Raw genomic sequence first — 21,528 nt, forward strand, 5'->3', positions numbered from 1 at the left:
TATCTGCTCTGGCGATCGTTCGGGCAATGCCACTTTTTGCATAGAGGCTGATCGCTTGCTCGATTCTCGGTGCCGAAACAGCATCATGGGACGCCATAGCTGTCTTTCCCTAACCAAATCATCCATTCAAGAAGGCAGCCGATGGTGTGAGTGCCAACGCACGGGAGTGCCAGGGTGGTCATTGTCCCGCCCGGCTGTCAACGCTAGTGCACTACGGGTACACATTTCCAGTGGTCATGAACGTTTGTCCTTGGTAGGAATGACACACCTGTGATTATATCTTTGCCCGGATTGCATGCCGGTGTCTGTTGGCTGCTGACCTCCCGCTGCCTCGGCTGTTGACTGGTTGTTGGTGCAGGGGGGTTGCAGTCATGGCTGTGCATGTTGGTTGCCGCTTCTCTCTTGACTACATGCCATAGAAGTATCCCCTCTGGGCTGCAGACTGTTTGCGCTGATTCTCGCGTGGAACCAATGAAACAAAAGTGCCAGATCACTCGGCATCGCCCATATGTCCCGATTTGACCCTTTTGGCTTCTTTTGCGCCTCTGCGCGGTGATCGCCTCGTGCTGTGCCGTCCATACAAGGACCCGACAGTCTGGTTCGGCCCGACTTCCTATACGGGATAGGTGCTTGAATGTCGACTGCAATATCCCACCTCGTTTGGGATCTGAGTATAGGACTGCCAAATGTGACGTCCAACAAGTCTGACGGCATTGCCTGTCTGAGCTTGTGCTGTCTATCTCCTGATCCTACCAGGCCCAAAGCTCAATGCCGGGGAATATTGAGACTCGGTCAACGCTTGGTTCTCCAATATTCTCAACTGTATAAACCGGGAAAACCCATATGTATCTTGGCTCACCGAGCAGCTAGAACAGGCGACGATAGAAGATGGGAGACATGACCTCCATGACGAAGGTGAGTCGCGAATGGAATGTGAGATACTCGTGGCATCGCCCCCACGAGACAGCCATAAAGACACGAGCAACCACTACTAGAACATGATCGGCGTAGCAGTGAACGCCAGATTGTGATGATTGAGGTGAGCAAATTGCCAACAAAGACAGCGAACCTTCCGCAAGATAATCGGACTCGACGAAACCGGACCCGCAAGGCTCCCAGCCTGGGTAATGGCCTTCTGCAGGGCCCCTGCTGGTGCATGACTGTGGTGCAGGGTGACCGTCCCGGTCCAGTGTGAGAACTTGGCCGAGCCAGTGATCTCGAGGCTGGCTCATCGGGCATCTCTGCCCTTGTTGCTGTCTAGGTATCGGCGATGAGTGGTCGAGGGGCGCTAGGCTGGAAGAGGACTTGACAGCACATCAAGCTCGCCTCAGTGGTCAACGCAAGTCACTGGGTCTGCGGTGTATGCATGCAAGGTGGCGCACAGTAGGGTCGGGCTGGGGCAGTCGCGGCAGAGCGCAAAAAAAAGGCAGAAGTAAGCGAGACTGAAGCCCTTCTACTCGTTGGCGCGACACATTGCAGCTCCCTCACCTCTGTCAGTGGTCAAGTCTGTGACACTACCAGAGCAGAGCCCCAAGGCCGCGGACACCATATGAGTCGTGGCACTGTGGCAGAGAGGAGTGGGAATAAAATCATTCGTTTTCGTTTTCGGTCGAAAGGCTACCACGAAACTCTGTGAATAATACTTTTCCGGAGGACGGACGAGCGAACTGTGCCTTGACTCCAAGCAACGAGTGGATGAGCGATGGTTATTGCTGAATGAAGAAAACAACAGAGATCACTAATCAGACCTGATTCGTGTACATTTGATCCCTTAATCTCATGCTGTTGGGCTGTTATGGGTGTGCCGGTTGCAGTAGAGGTCCTGGATCAGTCGAGCCATTATCTCGACTCTACACTCGTATTGACCTCTTGACAGGGGGCACCCATCCATGGCGATGGGCATCAAAGTCTCCAGCATGCGATGCAGGAAGCAGTACTTTGACTCTATGTACAAACCAACGAGCTGTAGTTGATGCTACATCCATGATCGACTGGGGAGCCCGAGTGATTCATCATCGTAAACAGGAGATGTTGGTTGGTAGAGCGGCTCAAGGAATCAGAGATGTGATTAAGCCCATGAGTGCAAGACCATGGCGCTGACTGGATTTTGCAAGTATTTAAAGAGCGACGATGAACCTTTGAAATGCGGATTCTCTGCGAAGCAAGAACAACAGCAATCATCTTCAGATACATACTACAAGATCCATTGAAAAGACACCCATCCCAACAAGCAAGACGACCAGAACCAACATGAGCCACTCTCACCAGCGCCACCCTTGTGTGCCACGGTCTCGTCGAGCACGCCGCCTTACCTCCACCTCAGGGCTAGGAGCCAGAGCCTACAGGGGTCGACGCAACAGGCACCATACTCTCGGCCTCACAGTTTACGCACCACTGTCTGAAATGGCGGACGGCCCCTGCGCACATAAATGGACACATGGGTGTGACAAAAAAGCACGGTCCGACGCTCCAGATGGTCTCTGTCCAGATTGCCAAGCTAAGAAATGTTCTTGAGAGCTACGCTGGAGAGTCGTGCGACAAGGGTATCAACTGTGGTCCAGTCGCACTCGGAAGGATCAATACAAATCTCTTGCCGGAACGAAGACAAGACAGGAATGTACCATTTGGACGGCTTGCCTATTGTCAATGGCAAAGTGTATGGGTTGGGGAGGCAAGTGTCGGGTGAATGCAGGTATGGGGGATGGCTTTTAGGAGTGATGAGAGGGATCAGCATCTGTCTTTACAGCTTTCCATAAGCAGGGCTCCCTGCAAATAATCACTGTCTTTCCCGGAGATAACCCACGGGCCATTGACAATACCTGTATGAAGTGACCGTGAGCAACTGTGCGTGATATATCCGGCTGACAGCTGGACTGTGTGCGCACGGCGTGCATGTGGCCACCAGCGGATCTCGGCTCCGTGCGTGTTCGCGAGGAGCAACCTTCAATGCTGCATGAGCAAAGAACCAAGGGCCCAGTGGGCGTCATGCGGAAGAGAGTTACCAACACGTCGAGAATGAAGCAATAAGGAACAGACCCTGACTCACCTTTTAGATTGTTGAAGAGTTTGGCTTCAAGGTACCTTATTATTTTTTTTGGAAAAGTCCCTAAGAATGTTATTAACATAAAAGGTAACCTACCTGAAACAAAGAAGGCACATTGATGGACGTAACCGGCGAAATAGAGGATGCCAGCGGGCTGCGAGGGAGAGTTGCAGAGATGAATTTGCTACATTTGATGAAGCGACACGACTCCTCATTTCATGGATTTCAAGAAGAACACCGATGCAAGTATAAGTTTGGCCATTTGAAAAGGCACATAGACAGATGACTGGCTGCGTAGACGTGCTATCGTGTATCTGGAAGCCACGGTGATGCTGGCTACGTTGAACCTCAGTTACGTCACACTCGTAACTCACACCTGTGCCGACTTGTCTAGACACATGCATCCAAGGCAAGTCCGGTAAGTCCTGGAATCCTGGGAGAAAAGCTTGTCATAGAACGATCTCCGATCAAATGTACGACTCCAGTCTCCCCTGCGCCACGGGTTGAGGAGCCGCAAGCCACATCACGACTTACACGCGCCGCGCCGTGCAAGCACTCTCTGCGGACGCGATCGTCCAAGCCACGACTTAACCTCGAATGTATATTCATCACCACTTACATAGGAACGCCGTGGCGCCCAGGGATAGACATAGTTCTGCAAGCACTCAACATAAGTACAGACGCTGACGCCATCCATCCATCTCTGCTCCCGTCCCGGAAACGGGGCGCCATGTCTCACGGACAACCGCCATTCTTTCTCTCTCTGCCGAGGCCTGGACGCGACCGCACGGTATAAAAGAAAAAAGGAAAAGAGGGCACACACGCACGCAGGCCTGGGAGTTTTTGAGTTTTCTGGGCACTGTGCCCGGAAAAGAATGCGCAGGTATCGCCAGAAGTACACGTCGAGCCCCCCATTCCAGCGGCGCATTCCAGCGCCTTCGCATCGGACACCCAAACACGATGGGGCCCCTCCAAAACAAATCCCCGTTGCTCGGCGAGAACGCCACACACGTAGAAACAGAACAGAAGCAGAGACAGAGGAAAGAATTGGATAGTTTAGGCGAGGTGGGCGGGCGCTGAGCTCAGCTTCGAAGTAAGGCAGATGAAGCAACAAATACAGGCGTCGTGATAGGGCCGCTTCATGCAAGCACTTCCGCCAAATGACGTTTTTTGCTCGGGTTTCGTAGAATCCATCCAGCTGGGAGTAACCAAGCAGGCAAGTAGTCACATATTGCAGAAATAGTTCACGGCCGAATGTCTGAAGTTGGTCAAGAAAAGGAGTTTCTTCGATCTATGTCCAGAGCGTTTCCTTGATTCAAAAATTAGAGGTATATGCAACAAGATGTTCTCTTTTTGAAGCAGGATCAGACCCTTTCCCCAACTCCCCTTCCCTCCCACTTTTGCCCAACAATACAGCACGCGGCTCGTCGCTTCACCCAGAGCAATATCACACCGGGCTGCGGCGTCCAGCCGCTGCTGTTGTTCCCTTCGCCTAACCCATCTCTGCCGGTCCTACATTGGAAAAAAAAGAGCCAATGTAGGGCTCCGACATGCTTGCCTAAACTCCAAACTAGCTGCTCGTCCCCGGTAGAAAGGTAGTAAAATAGATGTAGCACGATCGATGTCTGAAGTGGGTATCCAAATATCGCTCAGTACTGCACAAAAATGGTATGTTGCGAAGTGAAAGGTATAAAACAGAATGAAATACGAATAGTCGCTGCGTGAACAGAGGTGGTTGCGAGATGCGGGTGAATCGTCGTGATGGATGTAAAAAAAAGCTTGATGCTGGATGCTGTGAGGACGGGTGCCGATACATGTTTGAGGATTCGCGTAACCGGACGTAGTCTCTCATCATTGCGCGGCTCCTCCCCAGAAACGAGTCAGAATGGCCGGTCCTCACACGCCCTTTGCAAGACTCAAAGGGCAGGCGAAAACCGGGGGAGGGGGGTTGGCGATGGAGCGTCCTGTCTCCTCCCCCAGAGAGAGGGGAAGATCAGGAGCTCTATGCGAGGAGCGCGACACCAGCGCCGACGATGCCGAGGAGCAGGCCGCTCTGCATGAACAGGTTGGCGGCGCCCGAGGTCGGGGGCGCGGTCGTCTTGCCCGTGGGGACGGTGGTGGGCTGGGGCGGGACGATGACGGCCGTCTTGGAGGGCGTGGAGGAGGGGGTGATCCAGAAGGTGGTGTTGCTCGGGTAGGCCGTGGGGCCGCAGGAGCTGGTGGTGTTGGACATGGGGTACCAGGTGGTGCTGTTGGTCGTCGCGGGGATGCTGGTCGACGTGTTGCGGCCGGGGCAGTTGGTGACGGCCGGGTTGCACGAGGTGATGGTGATGGTCTGCGTCATGGTCGAGGTGGAGGTGGTGGTGCCCTCGCCGGCGGCGGCAGTGGTCTGGGCGGCGACCATGGAGGCGCCGGTGGCCAGGATGGCGAGGAAGCTGGAGGCGTGCATTTCTGCGGTGTCTTTGGTTTCGAGTGTAGGGTGTGTGTGCTTGGAGAGTTGTCCTTCAACGAGATATGTTGCGAATTTCCTGACTTTCAAAGCCTTCTTGGTTGGTGGTATTCGGCGGGATGCGATGTTTTGATGCTTCTGTTTGAAAACGAGACAAGATCGGATCGAGGTATCGTCAAGAAAAGGGATTTTGAAAGCTGGTTTTGTTTGCTGTTTGCAGGAAATCGACAAGATAATGAGCGTGGTGCGTCGTTGAGACTGTAAAATGAGTGTAATCCGAGCAAAGATGCCGGCGGGTGCAAAAAGAGCGTTATCACGAAGTTGAGACTCGTGAGGAAGGAAAAGAGAAGGGAAAGGGGAGCAGGTGTGGTGGAGAGGAGCGCCTTTTTGGGTGGCTTGCTCTCCTTTTCCCGCAGTGGCAGTGGGTGGTCCTCCAAGAGCGGGAGACCGACAGCAGGTGAGAGCAGAGCAGAGAGTGGGCGCGTGTGTGTGCGTACCTGGTCGGCGGCGGGGGGGCTATTTTGGCCAAAGGATGGGCGGTGGATCCCCCAGACATGGGCGTGATGGGCCCCAAAACGGCACCAACCAGAGCCTAGCAGGCCGGGTACCTGCCATAGCGCGAGCGCCGATCTCAACTAAAACGCCAGGGGTATGGCTGATGTGGTGATACGTCCTTGCGCAAACAGAGACACACACACACACATACGGTACGGAGTACAATTCAAATCAATTCATCCACCCAGGAGAAGAGAACATCGCCAGTAAGGCAGCGCACGAGAGAGGCGCGATGGCCATCCGGACTCTAAACACGGAAACACGACCCAAATACCCGACCACCACATCGCATGCACCCAATCTATTTCCAAGGTAGCCTCGCACGCATCTACGGAGTATCCATCTCACCACCCCTCGGACTAGTCACCACCAACCTACGACCACTCTCACAGGAAAAGGAGGGCGAGACAACCCTGGTCTCTCTCTCTCGCTCTCATCAATCTGAGATGCCCATTTTCTGCAGAGAAGCCAAGCTTCTTGGGTGGTGGGGCGGCCAGCAAGAGCGCCGGCCTGGCCCTCAGGAACACAGCAAACCAGCGCCATTTTGCCGGGTTCCTTGCAGAAGCGCACCCTCCTGATTGGGCGAGCCTGCCAGGCACGGGGCCGAGAGAGCCCACACCCATCTAAAAATCGAAAGGAGTGAGGGCTCGGCTTGAGCCAGAGGCCCATGAGACGCTGGCCTCTGGTTTCGAGGGCCTGCTCCAACGCCGTTGGCTAGCCTTGCCCATCCCGCCAGCGAGCAAGGGTCGTCCTTTATCTCTGTCGGAGGCGAGAAAAATTGAGCTCAAAAATCTTCAGGGAGGCGAGATCACGTTTAATCAATCTCAGGACGGGCGAGATTTCGCAAGGAGGGGCGAGGGGGACTGGAGCACACGCACGCAAGCAAGCCTGGGGACAGGGATTCAGCCGCTCATCAGAGGACAAGGACATGGCGCGAGCATGGTCCGTACGTATGTCCCTCAGTGATACAACGATGTGTGGCCAGAGTGCTGGCCTGTGTATCCGGAGGTCAGGGGACCACTCCGAATGTACGACTCGTTTTGTGAATGGGAGCTCCCGAGCCAGGAGGTCAAACGGGAATACCTGCCATCGCATCCCTCACTTGCGTCACCACGTGTGGATTCTTGGCAGGAGACCTACAATGTACGGAGTAGGGAGTAGTGCGCTGGCACTTGTCGCCCATCATCCCTTTGGAGCCTGACCTGGTGTGGTTTGGTCTGCGAAGTCCGTTTTCGGCCATTTGTGCTGCCCTGTTTACGGTTGGGACGGCACTGGCGTCACGATGCGTACGAGGTAGTATGCTGGATTGGCTGGAGTGGTTCACTCACGAGGCATGCTTGGAGGCATGTTCGTGCGCACCGGCGCCAGAGGCCGGCCCTTGGACGCATGCCACGATACCTACCAAGTGTCTCTACTCCGTAGGCGCTCAGTGAGTGCGTGCGGTATGGGAAGACAAGATGATATTGTCTCTTTCCCTGCACCAAGTATCACGATGAAGCCGGGATGGGCCACAAAAAGGCCTCGAGTATCGATCGGATCAGCTGGCAGACATGTAAATCCTGGGGTTCCGGATCGGTGACAGCGATTGGATCGAGAGGCTGGAGAGAGACTGGAGAGCCCAACGAATCCAAGCACGAGCGCATTAATTAAGATGGTCGCTTCTCCACTCCATTGGTGGGCAAGCGCTAGATCGAATGAAGATGACTTGCTGGCCGTCTGTCTCGCAGCACACAGCATCATCAGCTCGGACGCTGCACAACAAGACTCATATCATTCTCTCGGGTCGATACATTTCACCGTTCAACGACAGCCAAAGAACACGAAAGGAAACACGACAATATCTGCTCGTATCCTTCTGTTTCACCGCACACGCACCACAGTCGCACGACATTCAATAACCATCTTTTCTTTCCTTCCGGGAATCTCGTGCTTTGCAGGGCCCGTCCCCGTCCCGTCGCAGCACTAACAAACGGCAGCAGCCCGTGCCGCGTCCACGAATTTCCCACGCATGCTGAACGAACCTCTCTCGTCCCCCGTTTCACCAGTACTCATTCCTCAATCAATCCGCAGTCCTTCTTTTCTTCTTCCTCTTCCGCGATGCATCATGCCGCTCAGCGCCACCCAGTCCTGCAATGACCGGACCCGGCCGCCCAGCCATGACTCTCATCAGTCCGTCGTCTTGGATTTGGTCCGGGGCCATCGTTGGTCGGGGCCACATCCTGGCCTGCCCAGGCCACAGGCCGGAGATTGAAGTGATCAACAGGGACCCACAGCCAATTACCGGCCAGACAACCAAGACGCACACTCTTGTACGAGTGGAGTGACCAACGCTGACGACGTCTCTTGTCCTTTTTTGAAATGAGCACTCTGAAATGGCGGGGGAGACCCTGCCCTGCCGAAGTAACCTCCCTGGACCCCGAAGGACCGGCCGTTGCCAAGACCCAGACGCCGGAAGGCAGGCACCTCCAAGCCGTCAGGTCCCGTCTCCGGACTGGCCCGTCGTCTCGTGAAGCACATTTCATCACCTCTCTACCAGCCCTGAGCCCAGCCCGTAGTTCCATAACTGCCGTATCCCCCATATCTACCGCCGCCGCCGCCGCCGCCGCCGTTGACCTCCCTCTCATAGTTCCGCCCCCAGAGGAACCCTTCCCTCTGCGCGGCCTCGCACTGCAGGATCCGCTCGGCCTCCTCGCGCCGCGCCGCCTCCCGCTCCCTGCGCCGCGCCCGCTCCATCTTCTCCTCCAGCTCCTCCTGCCGGCGAGATACGCCGGCGAGGCCCTCGCGCAGCCTGCTGTAGGTGGCGTCGGCGCCGCCCGGGTCCCCCGAGGCGGGCGCCCGGTTCGGGCCGGCACTAGCACCGGCGTCTTGGCCTGCGGGAGGAGGAGGTGGTGGAGGATTCCGGTAGTAGACGTGGTCCACGAATCCGTCGTCGCTTGCCATGTCTCGTGGCGGCAGGGCCGTGTGCATCAGGTACGGATCTCTGGGCGGCTGCGAGTAGTAGTCTCTGGGCGGTTGCGAGTAGTAGTCTGCCGGCAAGCGGCCGGCGGCGGGGAGGTCGTTGTAGGCGTAGTTGCCGTACCCGGGGTAGAACGACAGGTCGTAACTGTAGTTGTAGTACCGGTAGGGCGGAAGTGGTGAAGGAGGAGGGTCGGGCTCGTCGCTGTCAAGGCAGCCGCCGTTGATATGGTGGCGCCGATGGCACTGCTTGTGCTTCCTGCAAGTGCGGACCTGCTTGTTCTTCTTGCCTGGTTTCGCCTTGTCGCAGTAGAACGTCAGACACATGGCTATGACTGATGATGGTGCTGTGTCTTGCTCTACAACCGACGGCAGGAATAATAACACCATGGCATGTGTGGTGTGCCGTTGATTTATATCTTCCTTCTATGGACCTCTTTGTGCAAGCACTTCCAAGGCAAGCAAATACTGCAATGTCGATATGACTGAAAAAGCTGGCTTGATGCTTATGACAGGCTAAGAGCGAGGTACTTCGTCTTCGCTGCTGTGTTCTCTGAAGAGCAATCAAGCCGAAGTCGAAGAAAGAGACCTGCACATGTTTACCTTCCTTAGCCTTTCTTCATGGTCTTTATGACTGGCGATGCTGGACGAAGTTGTCAAGCAAACCGGACATCAATTGCCGTTCCACAAGTGCCATCATAAGACAAGGAGCTTCCAGGCCTTTGAGCCTTCAATTATAACAGAAGATGTTTGTTCGGAATGCTAGAATAGCCGCAGATTCAAGCTGCCCTCTGTATGTTCCTGCTGGACTAGCATGATGATAGCTGTGGGTAGGAGCATATGCCACGCCTTGCTGTCTACAGAGCTGTCACACCATATAGCTACATATTTACCTGATTGTAAACCTACGAATACGTGATAGGCATCAGCAGAGCTACATGGACCTTTTATCACCTGTGTCTTCGCAACAACACGCCCGAGCAATGAGGGCTTGAGATCGGCAAAGCTGAGACAGGTGAGGCTGGCGGGCTGTGGCAGTGGTCGATGCAACCACAGGCTGTTGCTTTAGCGCCCCAAACCTTATCTTCCAGGTCGGCGTCAGTTGACTTGGGCGCCCATTCCCACGCAACCCCAGCGATGGAAAGCCCCGCCACCCACCCAGCCCGACCCCCAAACGCTAGGTGCCTTTAGCCTCCAAACTGCCAGCACTGGGCCACATGACATCCGTTCCCGACCCCGCGCTCCATCCATCATCGTGCCGGCCAAGTCCCGTCCCTGTGCTCTCGACCTTGGAGCTCCCCTGACATCCCACTCTCGACCTCCTTGCATTGGGCAGGCTGAAACAAAGAACAGCCATCATCCCGCCCTGACATCCACGCCTTTCCCAACGTCGACCATTTCTTCTTTTTCTTTTTCTGTGCCCTCACTTCCTTCCCAGCACCCCTAGAGTTGATCCCTATTACACCAGACGAGAAGAAGTTAGAGGAGCAGCTCCTAGGACAGGACCCTGGACCCCACACACACACAGACATCACAGCCCTCTTGAAACACACACCGGAAACCATGGCCGCAGCACCGCCGTCTGACGCCGCCGCCGCCGCCAAACCCGGGACGTCCTACTCGACCGACCCGGCCCTCTACCTCTACACCTCGCTCACCGCCGGCTCCTCCCACATCGTCACCGCCACCTCGCGCCTCGAGACCATCCTGCGCGCCAACCGCGTGCCCTTCAAGGCCATCGACATCGCCACCGACGAGAAGGCCCGCATGCTCTGGGGCCGCCGCGCCGGCAAGGACGAGGGCGGCCGCCTGCGCAAGCTGCCGGGCCTGGTGCAGATGGGCCTGGTCCTCGGTGTATGTTCCCCCCACCTTTCCTCCTCTTTTCTCTTTCTATTTCTCCTCCAGCGTCCGATGTGTGTGCTAAACTGGCCGATCAAACAATACAGGACCTCGTCGAGATCGAGGACTGGAACGAGTACGGCGAGCTCAAGCAGCATGTGACCATCTACTACGACGACTTCACCCAGCCCCCGATCAGCCAGAAGCCCAAGACCCCTCCCCCGGCCGTCAAGAAGCCGGCCATCCCGGCGGCGACGGCCGCGTCAGCCGCCGCCGCCGCACCTCCCGCACCGCCGCCGCCGCCCGCGAGCAAGTCGACTGCCGACTCCTCGACCGGCCAACAACCCAAGTCGGCCGCCGCCGCCGTCGCCGACACCGTGTCCAAGGTGACGATGCCCATCCGCAGCATCGCCGAGGAGGCCGCCGCCAGGGCCAAGCAGGTCCACCTCCAGAGCCTCCGGGATAAGGTCTACGGCAAGGGCGGGAGCAAAGACGACGACTCCGCCGCGGACAAGGACAAGGACAAGGCAGACAAGAAGGACGACGGAGGAGAGGAGGAGGAGACGTCAGCGGGCGCCCCCAAGACGCCGGAGAAGAAGCAGGTAAAGAGCATCAGCATCCCCCCGGCCGCCGCCGACGTCTCGACCGCCTCGCTGTCGACGACCCGCAGCGCCGAGCCGGGCCTGCAGTCCCCGACGACGGGCACGTGGCGGGACGGCGCCTCGGCGCGCAGCCGGGGCGGCGCGGCGATGCACACGGTGCAGAGCCCCACGTCGACGAGCTGGAAGCCGACCGACGTCGACGCGCCCATCACGACGTACCAGGGCGCGCGGGTCGCGTCCGTGTCCGAGGAGGAGATCCAGGCCATCGAGAAGGCGCAGGCGATTGAGGAGAGGCCCGAGGAGGAGGAGGAGGAAGAAGAGGAGGAGGAGGATAGTGATGAGGAGGAAGAGGAGGAGGACAAAGAGGGCGAGAAGAAGAAAGATACCACGGCGGGGAAGAAGTAGAGGGCATCCTCGGGGTTTATCGAAACGGGAACGGCGGCCATGTGCGTCGAGGGAAGGACTGTGAGAGGTTGTATGAGTGGACCTCTGGACAGGTCGGGGTTTGGCTGATGAATCCCAGCTCACACGCTACCTGTGATTGCGAGTCGTTTTGAAAGGCGACGGCCAGCGACAGACTATTAGATGCATTGGCGACGGCGATGCTGATGACTGCACGATTGATTGCAAATGGATAAATTTTCCAAGTTATATCGCACACTCAAGTGAATCTTCTCATGACGGAAGAGACCCAGGGCTGTTCGAGAACCTCTTATGACACACACACTCTATCGATATACATACAAACTGGCTGTTCTACATATGAATGCCACTGTACACCATTGCACATGCCACCGAACCCAGCTCACTCATACAGCCCCTCGTCATCACTAGCAGTGCTCTCCCTAAACGCAGGCGAAGAAGCAACGGCCTTGCCCTTGCCCTTGTCCTTGTCCGCCGCCGCCCTCCCATTGACACCGACAAACGAGTCGCCCTCCCTCTCGTCATCGTCCTCGTCGCTCGACATGGCCGCCCGGCTACTCGCCACGGCCACGGCCACCGCCTTGCCCTTGCCCTTGTTCGCGCCGCTCACCATCGCGTGGCCGCCCCTCGACGACGGCCGCCGCGCAGCAGAAGAGGAGCTCGAGCCGGGCCGCGAGGCGGACGAGCCGGGGCGGGACCCGGGCCTGGGCCGGATGGGCACGGCCGCCGGCTCGGCGTGCTGCTGCTGCTGCTGCTGCTGCTGTGACTGCTGCTGCTGCTGCTGCTTGCCGCCCTCAAACGTGGCGCGCACCTTCTCGTAGTGCGCGAGCTCGCCCGCGCTGACGCTGGGCACGAGCTCGGCGTGCGCCTCGACAAAGTCGCGCTCCGTGACCATGACGGCCGTGTCCTTGTCGGTGGCGAAGTGGTCGAAGAAGTAGGCCGTCGAGATCTCCTGCACAGAAACGTGCTGCTGCTCGTGTCCGAATTGGTGGTGGTGGTGGTGGTGATGTTGGTGTTGTTCCCGGCGGGCGGCGTTGAGCTGCTTGATCTTGGCGTCGACGGCCGTGGCCTGCCGCGTGACGGCCTTGAGCATGGCGTCGGAGCAGAGGGCGTAGAAGTCGGCGCCCGTGTAGGTAAAGGGCAGCTTCTCGGCGACGGAGCGGAGGGACAGGGAGGGGTGGAGGGTGAATCTATTTGTTTTTGGCAACAACGTTAGCAAGGTTGAACCTAGACTAATGCATATCAAGAAAGGGAAGTAAGTATACGTACTTTCGAGTAAGCGCCTCCATGATAGTGAGCTGCTTGTCGTGCGTGTCCGACACGCCCAGGTACAGCATCTTGTCGAAGCGTCCGGGCCGCAGCAGCGCCGGGTCCAGCAGGTCGGGCCGGTTCGTCGCGCCGATGACGAAGACGCCGCCGCCCGAGTCCTCGTCGCCGCCCGACATGCCGTCCAGCTCGGCCAGCAGCTGCGACACGATGCGGTCCATGACGCCGCCGCTGTCGCCCTGGTTGCCGCGCTTGGGCGCCACCGAGTCGAGCTCGTCGAAGAAGACGACGCAGGGCCGCGCGTCGCGCGCGCGCTGGAAGACGCGCCGCACGTTGGCCTCGGACTCGCCGATGTACATGTTGAGCAGCTCGGGCCCCTTGACGCTGAAGAAGTTGAGGCTGTACTCGGTCGCGATGGCCTTGGCCAGCAGCGTCTTGCCCGTGCCGGGGGGTCCGTAGAAGAGTATGCCGGAGCGCTTCTTCATGCCCTTGGCGAAGAGCTCGGGCCGCTCGAGCGGCAGCTGGATCGTCTCGGTCACGGCCTCCTTGACGTTGTTGAGCCCGCCCACGTCGTCCCACGTGACGTTGGGGATCTTGGGAGCGCCGATGGCGTCGGCAAAGTTCTTGCGCGCGGCCTCGACGGCGACCTCGAAGTCGGCCTTGGTGAGGCCGTTGGCAGCCGGCCCGCCGGCGACCTGGATGTCGCGGACGGTGAAGGCGTTGTCCTCGCTCGTGGCTCGCTTCGAGAGGGCCTCGAGTCGCGAGCGCTGCGCTACGAGGGCGCGGTCGATGACGTCGACCAGGTCGCCGGCGACGAGGGCGGCGGTCTTGAGGGCCACGGTGCTGAGGTCGATCTCGGGGTCCAGAGTGATGCCGCGGTCGTCGACGATGCTGCGCAGAATGCCTTCTCGCTCGCCCTCGTCGGGAGCGGTCATCTCGATCTCGTGGGTGAAGAGTCCCCGGACGCCATCCGGGACCTTGTCGACCTCGGTAGTGGTGGCGATCAGGACCCGGGCGTCGGCGAGGACCTCCTTCAACGACGAGACCATGCGGTCTGCCGTCAAGGCCTCGATGTGCCGGATGAGCAGGGCGCAGCTGTCGGGCCCGCAGCTCATCGCCCGCTCGGCGCGGACCTTGAGGAAGCCTTCCGTCTTGACGTCGCTGCCGCCGGCGCCGGCCTCGTTGAGAATGTCGTAGGCATCAAGGGTGAAGGCGTGGATGCCGATATCCGCACAGGCGGCCGAGGCCACAGTCGCTTTGCCAATGTTGCGCTGCGTCGAGACGAGCAGGATGGCGACAGGGGGCAGTTTGAGGTGGATGGCTCGCTTGCTCGTAGCGGCAGCCATGAGCTCGCGCAGCCGCCTCTGCAGGGGAGGGACAGGCCGTCGCTCAGGCTCGGACGTCGCCACCGCCGCGGAGCCGGGGGACTGCTTGGGCCGCGCCTTGAGCCCCAGGTAATACTGCCAATTGCTCTCCTTGATGCCCGGTATCCGGCTCGTGACAGAGCCCGACTGCTCGAGGTGAGCCATGGAGATCTCGACGCACGCCGCCGACCCCCAGATGTCCTCCTCCTCTTCGCCTTCTGGAGCCTCCCGGCGCTGCGCCTGGACGTGACTGATCTTGAACCACGCGACCTCGTCATACCGGACATTTCCCCCGCCGCTGGGACGTCCCGCAGTAGTCAGAGAGACCAGGTCGTCGACGGCGACGTTCTCGCCGAGGGCGGACACCTCGTGCAGCGCCTTGCCGAGCTGGGTGTCGATGGGGATGGCTATCAGGTCGCCCCTCCGGACGATGCGCAGCTTCTTCTCGAAATGCCACTTCAGGCCGGCCATGACGGCGGTCTGCACATCCCTCTCGACGGCGGGCGGCGTCCTGACCTGCTGCACGATGACCTCCTTGGCGAAGGGCGGCTGCGAGGCGCTGATGAGCTTCGCCTGCGGACCCTTGCCGTGGAACCCGGCACGCTTGAGCGGGGCGATGCGCAGGTACGGAGTGCTTTCGAGGTTCGCCAGGAGCACGGGGGAGCAGTACGCGATGGGGCTCGTCGGCCTCCGGACCTGCGACTCGAAGAACGACAGCTTCCTCCCCCCGTGTCTCGAGCTTGCGATCCGGGTCATGGGCCGGTGCGAATAGCCTTCGGGGAGGCCAAAGACGCGCACCGGGCGCCACAGGGGCTCCTCCGTCTCCGGCTCTCCGAAGCTGCCGAGCGCAAAGGGCCCGAAGCCATTGAGCGGGGGTTCCTCGGCCGTCTCGAGGCGCACCCAGTCTCCGGAAAAGCAGCCTATCCTGTTCAGGTCTCTGATATCCACGTACACGCGAGCCTCGTCGTCGTCTACCGCCGTGGGCTTGGGATGGAGCAGCTCGGACGGTATCGGCTCCATCAGGCCTTGTGCCTTGAACAGGCGCCCTCTCGGGCGGTCTGGTCGCGCCGTGGTGGCGGTGAAGTTGGAGAAGACGGAGCCCGGGGTGTTGATGCCGTTTGTCTTTCGGCCACGACCGCCGAGGGTCATGGGCGTACCCGGCTGCATCGTGGAGACGCCACTGGCATTGGTGGTAGGGAGTGTGGGCGTCTGAAGGGAGATCATGTCGTCTATCGAGTCGTCGGAGAGCTCGTCGGGGTCGTCGGACAGCAAGTGCTCCTCGGTCTCGGTCTCGGTGATCGAGTCGGTATCGTCCGTCTGAATGTCGGTCTCGGTCTTGACACGATCTTCAGCAGCCGAGTAAAATTGGTCGTTGGCCGTATCCTCGTCATCCTCGGCCACGCCGTTGAGCTGCCGGCTGGAATTCATGGAGATGGTGTCCCTCGACCGTCGGGAGTGCAGACGCCCTCGGGAGAGGATGATCTTGGTATGGGGTGCCAACACTCCCTGCGCAACGGGCTCGCAGAGCGTGACCCGGCCCGGGTTCGGAGGTACATGGGTGACCGGGTGCGGCGGCAGAGGCAGAGGGAACAAGTCGCCGGTATGGACCACCTTGAGGGTTCCCAGGGCGTTGCGGAGCGCATTGGTCAGCCGCTCCTCGGGTGTGCCCTTTCCTTTGCCGGAAGCGATCGCGCTGGACGGGTGCTCGCGGAAGAAGGTGCCTTCGCCGTCCTCGAGCCTCTTGGCCAACTCGCCCTCCAAGCTCACGAACACGGTGTCGAGGGACAGGGCGAGGACGTCGAGTACGAGGATCTCGATGCCGCTGCGGCTATGGCTGGACAGCTTTGAAGGAGCCACTTGCTGGAGGGTCTCGGCGAAGCTCTGCAGAGACAGGGAGGACGGGGAGAACTGGGCGGTGGAGTGGGCGAGGGCGGAGGACCGAGCGACGGGGACGATGCTCCACGAGGCATTGGCGGGGGACGCATCGGGGCGCCAGGGAGCGACGGCGATGTGGTAGATCTCGGCAGTGGTTGGGGTCTGGTCTTCGGGTTGCTCCTCTGTCCGCGACGAGTATCAGTGCCCGTGGCTAGAGAGGCAACGCGATTGTAAGATGGGAGAGCTTACCGTCTGACTTGAGATGAGGGAAGAGGTCGGCAAAGAGGTCGTCAGAGAGGATGCCGACGTCACCCCGCACATGGTCGTCGAGGACGAGCCTGGCGGTGATGGCGGGCTTGTCCTCTCTGCGTCTCCTCCTCCTCCGCTTCCTCTGTTGGACGTCGACCAGACTGTGCGAAGTCATGGCTGCGACTGGTCTGTCCTCTAGCCGGGCACCAAAGCTTGCGATGTCGAAACGAGCAGGTCGTCTTTAGAGGCTGTTAGGTAATAAATACAAGCTGCCGATGGTCTCAATCCATTTGGCTAGGCGGATTGGGCAGTCTGCAGAGTAGAAGAGTCGATGTGGAAGGCAATAGTTGGAGTTGCGATGCGAAAGGAGCTTGCGCTGGAGCTCTCGGCGAGGCCCGCGTCACGAGGGGTAGCAGAAGCAGAAGATGCGTGCGAGGATGTCTTTACCAATGCCCTGCCCTTAAGCCCCAGAACAACAGCGAAAGAGTCTGTCTATGCAGGGGATGCGGTGCTCCTCTGCTTGCGGCGAGAATGATGGATCTCCTCGGTAGAGTCGTGGGAGGTTCCGCAGGTCAATTTGCGATTCTCAGTCTGGCTCGGGCTCTTGTGTGCGCTGGCTCACTTCCAGTTGTTGCGCTTCTCGGCTGGTGAGACTTTTGGCCTCGGCACAAGACGCGCCCACGGCGACACCACCGCATTTGATGCACTACTGTCCCCGCTAAAACGAACCCTCCTCCACATCCGCCAGTTGGGGAAAATTACTACTCTCGGCCAATCTGGAGTCACACCTTGAAGTGGACATATAGGAAAGAGATTGATGCCTCTACACAGAGATACCTAGCTAGCTGAGCCGCTGAAAGAGAGGTTTAGAAATTCGATTATTTTGTTCTTTCTTAGGATCAATCTCGATAAATAGCAGCAGTCTAGCCACACGAAGACTGACGGGGACTTGTTGACCGTTTCATTTCAGTTGAGCTCCGTCTTTCCTCGACCCCTATTATGAAAAACCAGACTTTTCGCTTTTCTGCCTAGTGTCGCTGCTCTGAACTCATGCTTGTCAATAAGATGTAGCAGGCTCACTTGAACGAAAGGAGGTTGGCAAATGCGGGAGCATAGTGTTCTCTCGCACAAGGAGACGCACCGGCCATCACTGTGCCTGATGATGACGACGATGGCCAGCATCAGATGGAACAAGCTCCTCTCCAGAACCCCGCGAGCCGCAAGACCTCGTGCGCCGCTCCGTCGACTGCCTCTCCAGATCCACCTTGATAAAGATCTGCCGGCCCATCTCGACATCGTCGAGATGCTCCCAGCCCAACCCGTCTCCCCAGGGTGCCGAGGCCGTGCGTGCGGGCCGTGAGCCTATAGTCGTGTTGGTGGTGATGGTTGCTCTGTTCAGGCCGTCGAACGGGGTTCCTCGTCCTGGAGGCTTGTCGTCCGTGGCGTCGAACTGGAAGTGCCTCTTGAGCAGCCGCTTGAGCGCAGGGAGCGAACAGGCGGCGATCCCGACCCCTGACTCGACCATGGACCATAATACGATGTTGGCGCAGTGGTCTAAAGGTCTACTATGTAAGAATCCATCTTATGTGTGCATGTGTGATAGTGGAAGAGAGAGAGAGAAAGAGAGCCGGGAGGCATAGTTGGGAAAACGCACACAGGTAATCGTCCGGTCTGGTATAGTACACGACGTAGGGAAATCTGATGCATGTAGCCACCGAGGCCCTGTTTTCATCCATCATCAGTCAGCCGCAGCTCAAGAATATCCCTCTGGACAAGAAAACATGAGGGCTCGCCTACAAGACTCCCAGCCCGAGGATAATACTGAGTGATACTTTCGTCGCCCTCTTCATGTTCACCTTGTACAGCATGAACCCGGGCAGGATCGCACACGTCCAGTCGGTCAATATGGCGCCGCTAGACACGAGGTAGCCGAGGCTGGCGAGGACCGCGGTCGGCGCACATGTCCCCGGGTGACCCCAGGCCGCAGCTATCGGCCGGCAGATGACGAGGAGGCCGATGATGACAACGGCGGTGGAGAGGGTCGTCAAGATCAGAGTCGCCCAGATGATGACGCGGTGGACTTTGAGGACGGCGATGCGCAGGAGGGTAAAGCAGATGGACCCCTTGATGAAGAGTAGAGAGATGCAATACGTCATTTGGAAGGCCCAGAGGTACTGTTGACAGGAGATGTATCAGTTCGGGTTTGCCGTCTTGACTCTTCCCTCTGGAATGCATTTGGACAATGGTCCTGATTCATGCTCACCTTCCGCCCATCACTTTGGAGGTGGGCATTCAAGTTGACGTCTTTTATGCCGAGACCGGCGTATGTGCTTCGAATGACAATACCAGTGACGCCCATGTAGCACAACTGAGAATTCCAGTGTTAGCCTAGTTGCCAGAGAGAGAGAGGGTCATGACATTCGCCGGACTCACCCAGCCGACAAAGATCAAAGCATCATCAACGCCAAATATCTTGTGCCTTATCCGAATCCAACATCTCAGGATGATGACGATCGTTGCCGGTACTGGCAGGATCAGTGTAATCACAAGAAGCGTCCGTCCAAGGCCTGAAGGTTGAATGGTCGTGGCATCTGGATCGAGTGACATGGCAGGCTGGATGGCAGAGATGGGCTGGTGGTCCCAACGACGAACAGCCGGTTCACAGGCGAAGAAGAAAGGAGATCCTTCACCTCTTATCTTCGTCTTAAGGAGACCATCTCGCCAGACGAAGCAGCCCTCTTCCCATAAACACAGCAGGATAGTGCACGAGCTGACTCGTTGGAGCCAACCCCCGCGCTTTTACCTCTCGATGATCGCGCACCGGTTTCGCCACTACCGCACGTGGTGGTGGTGCGTCACCCGCCAGCGCGACATCTGCGGCACGACGGCCACCCTCCATCTCTGGTCGAGGAGGGCATCAGGAGCCGTCCTAGCTTTTGTGGCCGGCATTAGCCCGAACCTTGGCCAGTCTCCCCGGGCCAGAGCCACGGGTAAAACTGCCACCACAGCCTGGTGGTACAGAGACAATCAGGGAGCATGAGCCGAAGCCTGGCTGGAGCACAGCACCGCTGAGCACAACTTGTGTAACATCCCTTCCAATCAATTACTTATGCATAAGGAATGTCAACCTGACAGACGGACTTGAAGTCTTGTTTGACCAACGTGTATACCTGTTGTACCTGTCATTCAGATGATAGTAAATTCCATTTCTGGAGCGTCAAGGAAAGGATTAGGCTCGTCCAACAACTCTGGAATAAGGCCAAGGCGGACATAGACATCTCCAGTCTTGCCGAGGACAAGAGCACGTGGCAGCAAATCATCGTCATCCGGCTCTTCTCCCAGTCCTAGGTCGTGGTACCCAAGTAGGACGCACCAGACCTTACCACCGTGGCTTTTGTACTGTGGGTTGTTTATTGAGGCGGCTGACACTACCCGCTGCATGCTTTCGCCGTTAGTCTCCAACAGACAGTCAGGGAGGAAAGACGAGAAGCCTTCTATGGTATAAAAGTCAAGGTCTTCCAGAAGACCTTGAGGTTCTGGGCAGGATAACCGCCGACAAATAGCGGGTGCTCTGAGAGATAGACGGCCGCCGCTGACTCTTCCATAGGTCATCAGCCCAGAGAGGTCGCACGTAGCTTCTAGAATCGTTGCGCACGACTTGAATTTGCGAGCGATGCTGCGCGGCAAGGCCCATTGCACGGGTCCCATTATGGAGGCCCAAGACCACGAAGGCGCAATGTACACCGAAGGTTGAAGCAGGGATTCTCTGTCGAGTTGTGGGTAATAGTTGGCTTCCCAAGACAGATGGCGTGGCAGAGAGGGACCATCCCACAGGCCGGCGAGATAACGCCTTTGAGTGGCTCGAGAGTATAGAGCAGCCACACCGGCGAGGGCGGGTAGTCTATCCAACGGGAAGGTCAGGTCACGACTGCTGTAACCCTCGACGATTTCATGCCATGTCTGATCGATATCATCGTGAATCGCGGATACTACCAGGACAAGGCGGGGGTCAGTACAAATGAAACAGGCGGCATGAGAGCCAGGGAGCGGCAGTTGGGCGTACGTACACCTGGGAAGCTTTGCTGCATTCCCTACCGCGCCGCTCATCATCAGGCCCCGCGGCTCAGCATGCTGGCCCTTGACATGGTGGCGGCATTCCCAGACCAGGTCGTCGTTTGCAAAGTGAACAGAGCGTGGGGAAAGAGCCGCTTCTTGATATGCCCAAGCTCTTGTGAAAAGCTTACCGCCCTTATCGGATAGGCCTATTGTTTTGGGAACCCGTCGCGCATAAAGGCGTTGTGGCGAGATGGTGTTGACCTCAAAGGGGTGCCAGATGGGGTCCCGGTCTGTCAAGAACGGGGTGCTATGGTCAGTAGACGACGCAGCAGAAATGTTCAGGAAGGCGTTGGAGTAATATTCATGCATATTGGCTGACTCGGTTTCCCAGTCGGTCTGGTCGCCTTGGATGATACAGAGAGAGTTGATCCAGAGATATCGGATTTCTAGTCTGCGCACTATGGAGATCGCCTGGGCGAACACAATAGGAAGCCTCTTTTCCGGTATGCATTTCAACATCTCTGCGAGGGTATCCTTTGTGGTCTGTAGCGGTTGTGTCGCGCCCCAACAGTGACTAAGTGTTGCGTAGATGCCAAGGCGACCCGAGGCAGGCTCAACGAGCCTGACCGATGGGTTCCCCGGCTCGACATCGATCACACGTTTCGGCAAGCGCCGGGGTTCTAGCCCGCCACAGCGCCCGTCGTGGTTTTCTAGACATTCTTTCAAATTCTCCTGAATGAAAGGAAGAGCTGCCCCAAGATCGAGACGTGTCGGATAGACAGGTAGGTGATAGAAAGGCTTGCACTGAGGGACGAGTTAGGAGAGGGTACATGTATGGATTCGCAAAGGCGG

The 21,528-nt window shown here is 58.1% G+C and overlaps 6 protein-coding genes across 6 annotated transcripts; 1 reads left to right on the plus strand and 5 right to left on the minus strand.

Annotated features, from left to right (window-relative positions):
• Positions 1 to 5,045: 5,045 nt before the first annotated feature.
• E0L32_003454 (uncharacterized protein) lies at positions 5,046 to 5,492 on the minus strand (the record flags this gene model as incomplete). Its single annotated transcript, XM_031137756.1, has 1 exon — positions 5,046 to 5,492. One exon carries the CDS (start codon positions 5,490 to 5,492, stop codon positions 5,046 to 5,048), a length of 447 nt encoding a protein of 148 aa, XP_030998603.1.
• Positions 5,493 to 8,576: 3,084 nt separating this feature from the next.
• E0L32_003455 (uncharacterized protein) lies at positions 8,577 to 9,329 on the minus strand (the record flags this gene model as incomplete). Its single annotated transcript, XM_031137757.1, has 1 exon — positions 8,577 to 9,329. One exon carries the CDS (start codon positions 9,327 to 9,329, stop codon positions 8,577 to 8,579), a length of 753 nt encoding a protein of 250 aa, XP_030998604.1.
• A 1,236-nt stretch (positions 9,330 to 10,565) lies between these two features.
• E0L32_003456 (uncharacterized protein) lies at positions 10,566 to 11,848 on the plus strand (the record flags this gene model as incomplete). Its single annotated transcript, XM_031137758.1, has 2 exons — positions 10,566 to 10,856; positions 10,949 to 11,848. 2 exons carry the CDS (start codon positions 10,566 to 10,568, stop codon positions 11,846 to 11,848), a joined length of 1,191 nt encoding a protein of 396 aa, XP_030998605.1.
• Positions 11,849 to 12,248: 400 nt separating this feature from the next.
• E0L32_003457 (uncharacterized protein) lies at positions 12,249 to 16,795 on the minus strand (the record flags this gene model as incomplete). Its single annotated transcript, XM_031137759.1, has 3 exons — positions 12,249 to 13,056; positions 13,136 to 16,553; positions 16,621 to 16,795. The coding sequence occupies 3 exons, from the start codon at positions 16,793 to 16,795 to the stop codon at positions 12,249 to 12,251; spliced, it is 4,401 nt and encodes a 1,466-aa protein (XP_030998606.1).
• A 972-nt stretch (positions 16,796 to 17,767) lies between these two features.
• E0L32_003458 (uncharacterized protein) lies at positions 17,768 to 19,227 on the minus strand (the record flags this gene model as incomplete). Its single annotated transcript, XM_031137760.1, has 4 exons — positions 17,768 to 18,185; positions 18,418 to 18,794; positions 18,884 to 18,988; positions 19,054 to 19,227. The coding sequence occupies 4 exons, from the start codon at positions 19,225 to 19,227 to the stop codon at positions 17,768 to 17,770; spliced, it is 1,074 nt and encodes a 357-aa protein (XP_030998607.1).
• Positions 19,228 to 19,806: 579 nt separating this feature from the next.
• On the minus strand, positions 19,807 to 21,195 carry E0L32_003459 (uncharacterized protein; the record flags this gene model as incomplete). Its single annotated transcript, XM_031137761.1, has 1 exon — positions 19,807 to 21,195. One exon carries the CDS (start codon positions 21,193 to 21,195, stop codon positions 19,807 to 19,809), a length of 1,389 nt encoding a protein of 462 aa, XP_030998608.1.
• Positions 21,196 to 21,528: the final 333 nt, after the last annotated feature.

Source organism: Thyridium curvatum (assembly GCF_004353045.1).
Source record: "Thyridium curvatum strain D216 chromosome Unknown NODE_15_length_556224_cov_80.126021, whole genome shotgun sequence".
NCBI classification, from domain to species: Eukaryota; Fungi; Ascomycota; class Sordariomycetes; order Thyridiales; family Thyridiaceae; genus Thyridium; species Thyridium curvatum.